At 42.1% G+C, this 14,359-nt stretch overlaps 1 protein-coding gene across 1 annotated transcript in view; it reads right to left on the reverse strand.

The window, feature by feature from the left end:
* Positions 1–1,039: 1,039 nt before the first annotated feature.
* The window catches only part of IL2RG (interleukin 2 receptor subunit gamma), a 30,606-nt gene continuing 17,286 nt past the window's right edge, over positions 1,040–14,359 (reverse strand). Inside the window, exons 5-8 of the mRNA XM_063431521.1 lie at positions 13,787–13,949; positions 11,518–11,626; positions 2,710–2,794; positions 1,040–1,614 (exon numbers count right to left, since the gene is read on the reverse strand). Of these exons, the coding sequence (XP_063287591.1) occupies positions 1,489–1,614; positions 2,710–2,794; positions 11,518–11,626; positions 13,787–13,949 (483 nt within the window). The 3' untranslated portion in view covers positions 1,040–1,488. The remainder of the gene's footprint in view (positions 1,615–2,709; positions 2,795–11,517; positions 11,627–13,786; positions 13,950–14,359) is intronic.

Consider the following 14,359-nt stretch of genomic DNA (forward strand, 5'->3'; position numbering starts at 1 on the left):
ACCCAACAGAATGATTCTCACACAAAGCAATGACCAATACCAAAATCACACTTTCACAAAACAATAGCTCAATAATAATTATAACTGAATAAGATGGATTTTCAGTAAAATGGACGAATGGCTGAAATACAATTATACTTAACAAACTAAATGTTTATTTGTTCTAGAAAAAGAAAATAGAGAGGAGGAGACATATGTACAACTGAAATATTGTAAAGTGATGTCATGTGGCACAAAATATTTCTGGCGTTGAGTAAGACAAAGCTGGCCATTAAAGCAGATCAGTATAGTTATAAATCAAAGTTAAACCTACTCATTGCTCTGATGAAATCGACTGAATATATTATAAACGCTATAATAAGAACTATCCTTATCATGGACTTGCAACTGCCTCTACCAAGATGGAAGCCATAGTGGACGCTCAAACCGCATCCTACAATGGATGCAAGTTATAAATTATGGAATAGGAGAATGTGTATCCATTTCAGTATTTTTACTTCTAGTCTTTGTCATAAAATTCTATTGAAACATTTACTAGCAATTTGACATGTCATTGTGTCATCTAAAAAGCAGTGCTAGGTAATTTTTACATAACAAATACATTTTAAAACCAGCAATATCACGAGACACATTGTATTTTGCTATAATAGGCTTGTATCCAAAATGGCCCATAACAAAAATGGTGAAAAGCTTCTTCAGATGTTGTAGACCTACCGCCTTGCCAAGCTTTAGAATTACACAGTATCGTAGCAGTTGTAGTTCTACACATTTGGCGACCTTTTGGCCACAAGTATTTATATTTGTATGTGTGAAGGTTTTAGTTAGAAACTATTTTTTGGTCTCAGGCCTGCTTTGATTGTGGAATTTTCACGATGGATTTTATGGGCAAGTCTAAAATTAACTCTGGTTGCCATTACAAAAAAACACATAAGATGCTAAATGTTTTACCCAATGTACCTTCTTGAGGACATGACTACCGATTCAAATACTATCTCAGCAAAATGCTCTACACCTGGCTGGTGTAATTTTGAATGCGTCAACTCATCACACCACATATTCTACCAATTATTGCGCTCTTGTAGCTTGTAATGCATACCAAAATAAATAAAAAAACGTCATATTGGAAAAAACCAACAACCCATAAGATAGAAAGCCTTGCACACCTTGTTTATTCTTTACCTAAGCGCCAGGACAGACAGATACAGATAAATATAGATAGACAGATATCAATGTCATATACTGACATTAGAAAGAAGGCAATATAAAGCAGTACCAGTCACTTTGTAAGGACTTTGAACTGAGGATCACACATTTGCTATCATCCCAACTTTCGGATCTTATTCCACACCGCAAACAGAACTTTTCCAAGCTAGTCACTCCTGAGCAAAATGAGTTATTATCCAATCGATCTCAGGTTTCTTCTATTCCAAGTTCCCTACCCCTTCCCTGCAAAGTTACATTCCCCTCGTCCTGGTGTAGTCTGGTGGATCAGACAGGTGCTAAGGTTTTAGCCTCTCCCCCATTGCAATCGGAATCCTCAGTCACAGTGCATAGAGACTCGGAATAATTGTGCTTCAAACTCTCCACAACGTCCTTGGAAACTCCAAGCCATTTCTGTTGGGTGGAGACAAAGCAAAAAGGCAGCATGAGACTAACACGTAACTAGATTGCTCGCAAATAGTTATTTATCGCTCATTTCTCATACTTACATCCTACCACATGGATTGAATTATATACTTGTCCTTCACTAGAGTCCACTCAAGTGTCTCTTAAATCATTCTACTTTCTTTTTATGACTTTATTCCAATATCAATATCACTAAAAAGTAAATGTTGACAAGCGAATGGATCGGGAGGTCCTTAATCGGACACGGTTCAAGGTCCCTTATTTGGGATTTTTTTTATTAATTTGTATTTTGGTGCTTTTGTCTCTTTAAGATTTTTTATTTGATAAGTCAGGTGCTTAATATGCACTTTCCACATAGTGCTGTCACTACCAATTCACTTGAACATTGTGACTAAGATGTTTATGATAAAATAGAACAATTTTTGACTATATGTTGTTTTCTTTCTTTTCTTATGTGTTCTGTTTAAGAATGTTGTGCAAATTGTGTTGTGCAGCCTTTTTTTACATTTTACTCACTACATGTAACTTGTCTGTTGGCTGATTTTAATCAGTCAAGTTACACAGCAGGGGAATTAAGCTACCTATCTGCATTTACAGCCAGAAAGCAAAGCCCATAATGTCAAATAGTCATCACACATATACAGCTTGAAAAAGAACACATTCGATAAAATACATAATGTATCATTTTGATATTTTTTTCCTCTTGACTTTTTGATGAGAATCATAAATAGAGATACTGCTGCAGCCAAGGCCCTTGTCACAGGACTGTTCGCAAGTTGTCTTTCATGGTTCCATTGAATCAGGGGAACACTATACACTGAATATCATGTAGGTCTCTCCCTCGTGCTGCCAAAACAGCTCTCATACATTGATGCATGGACTCCAAAAGACCTCTGAACGTGTCCTGTGGAATCTAGCACCAAGACATTACTAGCAGATCCCTTTGAATTTAATTAGAATTTCCCACAATTCCGATTTTAACCCCTTAAGGACCAAACTTCTGGAATAAAAGGGAATCATGACATGTCACACGTCATGTGTCCTTAAGGGGTTAATGAATAACCCTGACAGACTCGCCCTTACCTGAAAGTCTCCCTCGTGGGTGCTGAAAAGATCTTCAAAATTTTTTCCAGGGTTCGGAATTCTGGGCACAAAAATCACCCAAATTCTGAAATACAGAGATAAAGACATAGTTAAATATGAACCAGACACAGAAAAGGTAATGCTAATGACCAATGCTACACAGAAAACAAAGAGAAAAACATAGATAATATAAACAAGCAACAATACAGTTAGCTGAACAGATTAAAGACCACTTGGAGGCCACCCAGCCCTAAGAGCATGCTATATGGCATAGTAAAAAACACAAAGTAAAGATAAAATCAATAGAAAAATACAGGGCGCCACGATCACTAATATGTACCAGCCTTGTGTGGAATATCTCAAAGTAAAGAGAAAACAGAAAAACAATTAGTAAAAATGATAAAAAATATAATATAAAAATATAAAGGTAAAAAATATATATATTGAATACTGGCCCAAACTGCAGGTGTGCAATCAACAATACGAAGCCTGGGTAGGAACCCTTATGGCTAGCAGCTTACTTGTCACAATACAGAGTTAAAGTGCACTGCAAATGTTAAAGTGCAGAACCAATCAAGTAAAAGGTAGTATAAGGTGCTATAAATGACGGCTTAAAAAGCAGCTGACACCAACTTTCCCCTCACAGCATAAAATAAAGTGCCAGTATGGAAGGTGCACACATCATTTAAAATTGCTTTGAAGACTGCTTATACCAAATCTCAGTGTTCTTCTCAACAGGGCTCAACGCGTTTTGTGGATCATCCGACTTCCTCAGGAGCTTCTAGATAGATAAATAGAATTGTAAATGATTTGTGCACCTTCCATACTTATATTATGCTGTGACGGGAACACAGTCCAAGACACTGTTCTTGGTGTGCCGTGATGTCTGCGGCCGGCGGTGCCTCTGCCACAAGGCCCTGGGAGGGCTGCCGCTGGTCCAAACGGAGGGTGGTGGGTGAGTGGAGGGTGATGGGGGTGGGAGGGACAGGGCCGAAAAGAACACCCGCCTAGGCCACAGCGGGAAAGGTCTTGGATTTCTCCACAGAGGCTCTGAAAACCCTGCTCCCGAGCTCAGTCTCAGCACCAGTGGTCGTTTAGGTAATTTGCCACAATGTTCTGGCTCAAATCGGATGCAGATTCAGCTGGTTTCAGTGAGAAAAGTCTCCAACTTGTAAGAGCAACTCTAACTTGCGGCCATTAAGCATGTCGGTCGGGCCCTGCCCCCCACTGGATTACCCTTTTAATTTAGACTGTAAGCTCATTTGAGCAGGGTCCTCAACTAGCTATTGTTCCTGTTACACTTTGTTATTGTCTCATTTGGTAAATTTCCCCTTTTATTGTAAAGCGCTGCGGAATACGCTGGCGCTATATACATACCAATAATAATAATAATGATAGGGAGACCCTAAGCGAATTAATTGAAAAAAGTGGAGCTATGAGATACTGGCAGCAAATACACTCAGGCTGTCCAGAAGACAGAATTCTTGTTGCCTGATTGACAGCTCTGAGGGGCTGTCTTACAGCTGACACCATTTATTATAAGCCTTTCTCATAGCCCTGAGAGTGGGTACAGGGTAGTCTCTGCACCATCACAATGGCACTTATGCAAAGTTGTTATGGTGCTTTTAAGTGACTCAAATTTTTTTTTCATCTTTTCTTCAACCTTGTTCCCCTTTTTTTTCTAGTGGGTCTGGACATTTCTGCAGAGTTCCCTTTTGATTTGAATATGTTATGCTATTTTTTCTCCTGTTTGGAACATGACTGCTTAACTGTGACAGCTGAGCGGAGAACAAAGCTATTGTAACAGTGTAACAGAGACAATCATCACACTAAATCAACGGATAGAAAACTAATGTATTATTCTCCACAGACTTCATGTGAAAATAAGCATCTCTCACTACTCCTGTGCTAACAGCTTGTTTCTCAATTGATCAGTTGTGGGTCGTGCAAGTGAAAGAATGTCATGTATCTCTAACCCAGCGCGGCGAATGAATCTGTTGCCATAACAACCTAGTTGGGATACTGTTTCACTTGTTTCCCTGCTACCATTCTCTGATACATCTGTATATCTGTATTGACTATTCAGATGTCTGCTTATTGTTTCAGCCAGATACTGCCTCCCCAAAAACAATGAAACCAGCCCCCAAAAAATCCACAGCCTTTAACCCCTTAAGGACACATGACATGTGTGACATGTCATGATTCCCTTTTATTCCAGAAGTTTGGTCCTTAAGGGGTTAAAAATACAGTTTACTTGTCAGCTGTAGGGATTTAAAGGGGAAATGACACTACCCGAGATTCTGCTTGCATTGCCCCTTTATTTAGCAAATATGTTTTTGTGAGGCCAACAAGGTATTTTTTCCTACACGTGACACTTGTTGACAATGTGCGGAGTTATCGCTATCAAGAAGTGTCAATTTCCCAGTCACAGCTGCAGGGAAGTCAGCTCCTCCATAGACCTCTCAGCTGTACTCTCGTGCATGTGCGAGAGTACAGCAGTGACATTGGCTTCTGGCCGATAGGAGTAGCAAAGAACTGGCCTAAAAAGAAAAAATTAAAGAAAAGAGCTAAAACTTACCTCTTTTCTATCACTTAGGCCCTACACCAGAGGTCAAGGGAGGTTAGGGAGTGGGAACTAAGGGGAAGACAGGGGAGGCACAGAGGAGAGGTATCGCTTTTGGTGCCAGAATGCTGTGTGTGCTGGCATCAGATGCCAATATTGCACAGAATTGATATTATTGGCTAATGACTCCAAATGACTTACGCCTCCGGCCGCAGAAGCGCTAGTCTCTGTATGTGCAGAGTTTCAAAGCTCATACTAGGCACCATGACCACTTGAAATCACTGAAATCACTGAGATATCGAAGCCCCACTTGTGACCATTAAATGCTCCGATAAGGGTTAACAATCTGACATTGAATCAAACTTCATGATACGTGTCGCATTTCCAACTGTGACGTTTTTATTAAGTAACCTTACTCGTTTTACTCACTGACTTTTCTGGAGAGCTTAATAGCTCTGAAACGTATAGATTAGTACTGTAGCGGTACTTACCCTCTCCAGGGGCCGGCCGGGGTCCTCCCTTCTCGCCGCGCGCGGTCCTGCTCCTGCACGAGCCGCGCGCGGCTCAGCCAACGATGGGATCAGTCAGGCGGGCAGTGACCGCGAGAAGCGGTCACATGTCCCGCCCGACACTAAGAGCGCGCCGCGCGTCTCGGGCGCGCTCTTAAAGGGACAGTGGGAGACTAAATTAGAATCAGTCTCCCATTGGCCCCTGTCAGGCCACATTCCCCATTCACTCACGTTTTGGGGGCGTGGATATGACAGGAGCCAATCAAAGTGAACCTTAGGGTTTTTATACTCACCTGTTTCCCCTTGCTCCTTGCCCTATCGTGGTTTCTGTCCAGTTCCCTTTAGTGCTTGTATCGTTCAGTTGGTTTTTTGGTGCTTGACCTTGGCTTTGTTCCTGACTCCGCTCTCTCCTTATCCTTGCTTGCTTATCCGCTGTTTTGTCCTCTGTGTACCAGTCCTCGGCTTGTTCTACGTTACGCTGTCTCTCAGTTCCCTTGACCTCGGCTTGTTCTGACTCTGTCTTTCTCTCGTCCTAGTCCGGCCATTCTAAGGTCCGGTAAGACGAACACTGTTTCTTGTCTCTTGACTGTGAACTATTCCTGCGTGTTGGGGTATATTACCGTGACATTACGATAGGGCCATGGACCCCGCAGGTTTAGGTCAACAGATGGCCACTCATGAGGCTAGATTCGCAGAACAGGATCACCGTATGGATCAAATGGCTCAAGCCATCCAGACACTGTTATCCAGATCTGTTCCGGTACCTGTACCTACGCCTCCTGTAAACCCTATACCGGACACAGCTAATATGTCTAATGCTTCTGCACATCTAACCCCGCCACCTAGGTATGGAGGGGACACTAAGACATGTAGGGGATTCCTTAATCAAGTAGAATTCCACTTCGAAATGTACCCACGTTCATTTCCCACTGACAGATCTAAGGTGGGTTTTCTTATGCACCAGCTTACGGATAAGGCACTAGAATGGGCAAATCCTATTTGGGAGGCTAATGGGCCTATGGTACACGACTTTAATAGCTTCCTCACAGCGTTCCGTAGAACATTTGACACGACTAAAAGGTCAAAAAATGCCGCCAGGGCATTAATGAGAATAAAGCAAGGATCTAAATCTGTAGCCGATTATGCTATTCAGTTCCGGACCCTTGCCTCACAGGTAGATTGGACTAATAATGGCCTTACTACTGCCTTTATGGAAGGTCTGTCTGATACTATCTTAGATGAGGTAGCAGCTAAGGACCTCCCTGTACCCCTGGAGGACCTGATTGACTATCTTATCGATATAGATAACAGGATCCGTGACAGGTTATATACCAGGTCCAGAAATAGACATTTTGTTCCCTTTAACTCCCCTAGAGCTGAGACTCCCGAGGGATCTAAAGGTTCTGAGGAGGAACCTATGCAGTTAGGGGTTGCTAAACTATCGCACCTAAGACCGTATAGAGGACTGGCCTTGGGTGTGACATCACAGTCCTCACATTTGCCTCTTAATAAGTTACTTCTTCCTGTTTCCCTGCACCTTGATAGTAACTGCATAGCAGGGAATATACTAGCTCTGGTTGATTCCGGAGCGGCCGAAAACTTTATTGATTCCAGTTTTGTCAAGGAGAATAACATACCCACCAGAGAGAAGGAGACACCCTTGGCCGTTGAGGCCATAGATGGTAGACCTTTATGCTCTCCTATTATCACTCATGAGACTGTTCCCCTACATATGTCTACAGGGGTGTTACACTCTGAGACCATTCGGTTTCAGATCATTACTTCTCCTTCCTCTCACCTCGTGTTAGGGTATCCTTGGTTACGTACTCATAATCCCACCATTGATTGGGAGTCAGGACAAATAGTTTCTTGGAGTGATTCTTGCCAAGAGTCTTGTATTGTTAAAGTCACCCCTTTGAATTCTACTCATATTCCTCCCGTGCCTACGGTCATACCCTCTCAGTACCTGTCTCTTAAATCTGTTTTTGATAAAAGGGAGGCTGAAAGATTGCCACCTCACAGGCCTTACGATTGTGCAATTAATTTATTACCTGGTACGATGCCTCCCAAAGGGAGAATATATCCTTTATCTCCTCAGGAGAATCTGGTTATGGAGGAATATATCAAGGAATCTCTAGAGAAGGGATTTATAAGAAGATCCTCTTCCCCGGCAGGGGCTGGGTTCTTCTTTGTGTCTAAGAAAGATGGCGAATTAAGGCCTTGTATTGACTATAGGGGCCTTAATAAAATCACCGTCAAAAATGCGTACCCCATACCTTTGATCACAGAACTTTTTGATAGGCTTAAACAGGCCACAGTTTTTACTAAATTGGACCTTAGGGGTGCTTACAACCTCATACGTATCAAAAAGGATCACAAGTGGAAGACTGCTTTCAATACCAGGAGTGGCCACTACGAGTACACTGTGATGCCCTTTGGTCTTTGTAACGCCCCAGCAGTTTTTCAAGAATTTATTAATGATGTCCTACGTCAATTTATACATACATTCGTTATAGTATACTTGGACGACATATTAATTTATTCTAATGATTTACAGACTCATCACATGCATGTTAAAGTAGTGTTGAGAACTCTTCTGGTTAACGGTCTCTATTGCAAACTCGAAAAATGTTCATTTGATCAATCTGAAGTCCAATTCTTGGGTTATATAATCTCTGCCAAGGGGTTTCGTATGGATCCCAAGAAACTGTCTGCCATTATGGAATGGCCTCTGCCCCAGGGTTTGAAAGCTATTCAGCGTTTTCTGGGGTTCTCTAATTATTATAGGCGTTTTATTAAAGGGTTTTCTGCCATTGTAGCGCCTATAACCAGAATGACCAAGAAGGATGGTAATACTCATGTCTGGAAACCAGAAGCACTCGAGGCCTTTGAATTCTTGAAAGCTACATTTGCCTCTGCTCCTGTTTTACAGCATCCTGTCCCTTCACTGCCCTTTATTCTTGAGGTTGATGCTTCTGAGATAGGGGTAGGTGCTATCTTGTCTCAAAGAGATTCACCTGAAAAGCCGTTACACCCTTGTGGCTTCTTTTCCAGACAGATGTCCAAAGCAGAGAGGAATTATGATGTAGGCAATCGTGAACTCCTTGCTATCATTTTGGCGCTCAAGGAATGGAGACATCTGCTAGAAGGTACCAGGGATCCTATCCTCATTTTAACGGATCACAAAAACCTCTCATACCTTAGTGAAGCAAAAAGATTGTCTTCTAGGCAGGCCAGGTGGTCTCTGTTTTTGTCTCGTTTTAATTACATAATCACTTACAGACCGGGTGATCGTAATACTAAAGCTGACGCTCTGTCCAGACAATTCGAGACTACTGACAAACTCGAGGTCGATGTTACCCCTGTCATTCCGCCTGACAGAATAATAGCGACTACTGTTCTTTCTATCTCGTCTTCTCTCTTACAGACTATTCAGGCTAAACAAAACTTGGCTCCTGAGGAGAGGCCTGCTGATAAGTTATTCGTTGATATACCAGAGAGACGAGACATCTTGTCATTATATCATGACACTAGAACTGCTGGACACCCTGGTATTTCTAAGACAGTCTCAGCAGTTTCTAGATATTTCTGGTGGGCGTCCTTGCGCAAGGACGTCACCGATTACGTTAATGCCTGTAGCACTTGTGCCAGTATGAAGTCCTCCCACAGAGTTCCTTGTGGGTTGTTGCATCCGTTGCCCATACCCGAGAGGCCATGGTCCAATATATCCATGGATTTTATTGTTGAATTACCTCCCTCTAATGGTAAAACGGTCATCCTGATGATTGTGGATCGTTTTTCTAAAATGGCTCATTTTGTGTCTCTTGTCAAATTGCCATCATCCAAGGAACTTGCCTCTATCTTTGCCGGGGAGGTGTTTCGGTTGCATGGTATTCCCACTTCGATCGTGTCCGATAGGGGTAGCCAGTTTATTTCCAGATTCTGGAGAGCGTTTTGTGCAGAGATGGGTATCTCCCTCTCGTTTTCTTCAGCCTACCACCCCCAGTCTAATGGAGCTGCTGAACGTGCCAACCAATCTCTGGAGCAGTATCTTCGCTGTTTCGTGTCCCACCATCAGAACAATTGGGCTGACCTGCTTCCTTGGGCTGAGTTTGCTCGTAATAATGCTGCTCATGAATCCTCCGGTAACAGCCCTTTTTACGTTGTTTATGGCCGGCATCCCGTGGTTCTTCCAGCTGCATTCTCCTTACAGGGCATGCCAGCTCTGGACGAACATTTGGCTAGTCTACGTAATACTTGGGAGCAGGTTCAGTGTTCTTTGGTGGCCTCAGCTGCTCGCCAGAAGGTTCACGCTGACAAGCATCGCAGGGCGGCTCCATCCTATGCGGTGGGAGACCGGGTTTGGCTTTCTACTCGCAATATTCGTCTTCGTGTGCCTTCTATGAAGTTGGCCCCTCGTTTTATTGGTCCTTTTCGTATCTTGCATGTGGTTAATCCTGTCTCGTATGCATTGGATCTTCCAAAAAATCTACGCATTCCTAACGTGTTTCATACCTCCTTGTTAAAACCCCTCCTGTGCAACCGTTTTACTCGGCATGTCCCCCCTCCTCCTCCGGTTTCGGTGGAGGGCCATGAGGAGTTTGAAGTGGCGGCTGTAATTGACTCTCGCTTGCTTCGGGGTCGCCTCCAATATCTGGTACATTGGAAGGGCTATGGGCCTGAGGAACGCAGTTGGATTTCCGCTGACGCTGTTCACGCTCCTCGCCTTGTGCGTTCTTTCCACGCTCGTTTTCCTGCCAGGCCTGCTCCTCCCCGCCCGGTGGGCGTGTCTTCAGGGGGGGGTACTGTAGCGGTACTTACCCTCTCCAGGGGCCGGCCGGGGTCCTCCCTTCTCGCCGCGCGCGGTCCTGCTCCTGCACGAGCCGCGCGCGGCTCAGCCAACGATGGGATCAGTCAGGCGGGCAGTGACCGCGAGAAGCGGTCACATGTCCCGCCCGACACTAAGAGCGCGCCGCGCGTCTCGGGCGCGCTCTTAAAGGGACAGTGGGAGACTAAATTAGAATCAGTCTCCCATTGGCCCCTGTCAGGCCACATTCCCCATTCACTCACGTTTTGGGGGCGTGGATATGACAGGAGCCAATCAAAGTGAACCTTAGGGTTTTTATACTCACCTGTTTCCCCTTGCTCCTTGCCCTATCGTGGTTTCTGTCCAGTTCCCTTTAGTGCTTGTATCGTTCAGTTGGTTTTTTGGTGCTTGACCTTGGCTTTGTTCCTGACTCCGCTCTCTCCTTATCCTTGCTTGCTTATCCGCTGTTTTGTCCTCTGTGTACCAGTCCTCGGCTTGTTCTACGTTACGCTGTCTCTCAGTTCCCTTGACCTCGGCTTGTTCTGACTCTGTCTTTCTCTCGTCCTAGTCCGGCCATTCTAAGGTCCGGTAAGACGAACACTGTTTCTTGTCTCTTGACTGTGAACTATTCCTGCGTGTTGGGGTATATTACCGTGACAAGTACTTAGCCTATATCGCTTAGCTTTGCTCCTGTTATACTTGTAAAAAATGTGTGGATTTGCAAAAGACAAACTGACGACTTTTGAAAAACTTATATTGACATATCTACACTCCAAAAATAAAGAAATTAAGAAACAAAATGCACAAAGGACTTTTTTTTTCTGGGCAAACTCTGTGTTATAGAACATTTACATGGACAAATAAGCATTTTTTAATAGCATATGTTTTATTTTTACACTGTCGGATGTATAGTTCAGATATACACTCACCTCTCTACTCGAATCAGAATAATCACAAGGACCACCAGCACAAATGTGGACATAAGGTAGATTAGGAGACTTTTCAAGTCAGGTGTTTGATTTGGTTCAAGCTGGCCAGCTAAATGGAAGAAAGTGATGAGCAAGGATTACTCCTGAAACATCGAGAGACAGATGTTTATGGAGATAGGAAAGGGACAAATTGGGAGCCACAAATAATAGAATATAAAAGAGACATAACATACAGAGCTCAAAATCTCCACTCTCTACGAGTGAAAATTCAGGCCTGGCAAGCAGATATTCACCACTGGTAAGTAACCTTCGGGCCTGGCTAGTAACACAGGATTTAAAATTCTATCTCTGATAAAATAGTAAGAGAGCTTTATTTCCTTGTGTCTTAGACACAGTTAGAACAAGTTAGAAGGTATACAATTAAATATCAAGTACAACCTAAATCTTATTAAAGAAATTCAATATACAGAAAGAATCTGTAAATGTCAATAGCTACACCAAGGGATCTAATTAATAACTAAAAGACCAAGTGATAACCGATAAAGTCTAAATATAAATCAGTTGTAATCAATTGTAAAATTGTAAATATATTGGGGGAAAAAATATACCTTATATTAATAAACTAAGCCTAAAAGATAATCCACCAAAGACTTGTATATATCAAAAAAGTATAAGTTCTCTGATCACTGAGTTAATCCCAACATAGCCCCATATCCACATAACGCTGGGTAGCGGATAGTATAGGGTAAGAAAGAATATGATCCCACCATGAATTAGCTTGTCTGGCTATAGTGACCAGTCCCAGAAACTACGGCCTACCAATAAATTATGTAATATGTCAGAAATATATGTACATAAATCTTCAGATGGTGTAATATTGTAGACCTCAGAATAAAAAAAAAAAAACAGTAATAGTACAATACAATATGTATAATACAAATTAAGATAATAGTATTATATGAGATCCACTCACATTTAATTGAGCTATCTTAGAGCTCTGCTGTGTTGCGCATGGACGGTATAATCCCAGTCTAAGGATATGTGGCGATGTTGGCAATACAGGTGCTCCAAATGCAATGCAACGTGCGTGATATATATGGAGACAAATATAGAGAGACACTTCTGAAAAAGCCTTGGAAAGGCGAAACGCGCCAAGTGGGACTTATTCTATTTTTAGACTTTTTTATGTCTTATTGTTTTGGTTAAAATAAAAGTTTGCTTTTTTTTATAGCTATTTATCTTTTATTTTTACTTTGCTTTCTGGTGCCAACATATCCATAGGTGGGAATTATACTACCCATGCTGTTTAAACTAGAGCAAGTCTTGCTCTAGTAAATGTAAGTACATTACCTTATTTTCTTTACTTACTTACTTCACGTACTTACTTCGCCATTTGCGTTTTTTCCTTTCTATATTTGTCTCAAAATATATCATGCATATTGCATTGCATTTGGAGCACCTGTATTGGCAACATCACCACATATCCTTAGACGGGGATTATACCGTCCATGCGCAACACAGCAGAGCTCTAAGATAGCTCAATTAAATGTGAGTGGATCTCCTATAGTACTATTATCTTAATTTGTATTCTACTATACTGTATTGCACTATTGCTGTATTCTTTTTTGTTATTCTGAGGTCTACAGTATTACACCATCTGAAGATTTATGTACGTATATTCCTGGCACATTTAAATTCTGGGCACGGTATACGCCATTTATTCTACTATTTGTTCATTCACGAGGTTTGAGAATCCTTGCACTGTGCACTGCAGCCCATACAAACATATTTATTAAGCTATAGTGAGCGCATACTACCCTTGTTGTTCATTTTATTTAATATGTCAGACTTTTTATCTTCCAGTAATACTATAAAATATGAAAATCTATTTAAAAAAATGATTCTGTGTAAAATCACTTAATTTTTATTTTCAGAACATCTATAGCTATCTATAATATAAATCCCAAGTTCAGGGGTAGGCAACCTTCAGCACTCCAGATATTGTGGACTTCATCTCCAATAAAATTCTTACAGCCATAATGCTGGCAAAGCATCAGGGGATATGAGGTCCACAACATCTACAGTGCCGAAGGTCGCCAACCACTGCCCTTGTTTATCCTGCATCTAAGTGCTGTTTAAAGACTGAACTTGGGAGTGAAGAGGTTAGGGTTGCAAAGACAGGGAATGTTGGGTAAATTGTTTAATCAGCTCAAAGTAGATCAGTTAACATATAATGTCATGCCGTTTAACCTAACTTTCTTTCTCTTACCAATTATTGTGGTGTTTCTCCCCCAGGAAACCCCCACACTCCACTCACTCCATGTTTTCGCTCCGGAGCAAGAATTACTAAGTTTGCTTCTCACGTGAAATGTGTACATTTTCTCGGGGTCATAACTGGGTAACGAGAATAGAAAGGTGGACGCCTCCTTCACCTGTCGAGAAAATGGGGAGAGCAAATGGGGAATGTTATCTCAAGATCAAAGAAAGCAAGACTGGAGAGAATGTTATAACGTACAGCGGAGAAAAACATAGAATCGAAGGGGTCCATTTACTAGGGTTAATTACATATTTATGCCAAAATACTATTTACTAGCCTGCATATGTTAGATGGACTACCAAAAGATATAGCTTCCTACTTTTCCAAGTGGGATACCAGTGCGCATTCAGTAGATAGCTCTGTGATTTTCCATGTAGAAGAAAAACCAGTATCGGGAATAAATGGCTGGTGGCACCGTGCGTTTGATCCCCTGACAAATGTTGGGGTGATGGGTAATTATAAGACCGTCTTAGGAGTCCTTAAACCCTTAGGCAAATGTCATAGAGCCGTAACGTGGATGCTTGA

The sequence above is a fragment of the Pelobates fuscus genome, chromosome 9, assembly GCF_036172605.1.
Source record: "Pelobates fuscus isolate aPelFus1 chromosome 9, aPelFus1.pri, whole genome shotgun sequence".
NCBI lineage: Eukaryota > Metazoa > Chordata > Amphibia > Anura > Pelobatidae > Pelobates > Pelobates fuscus.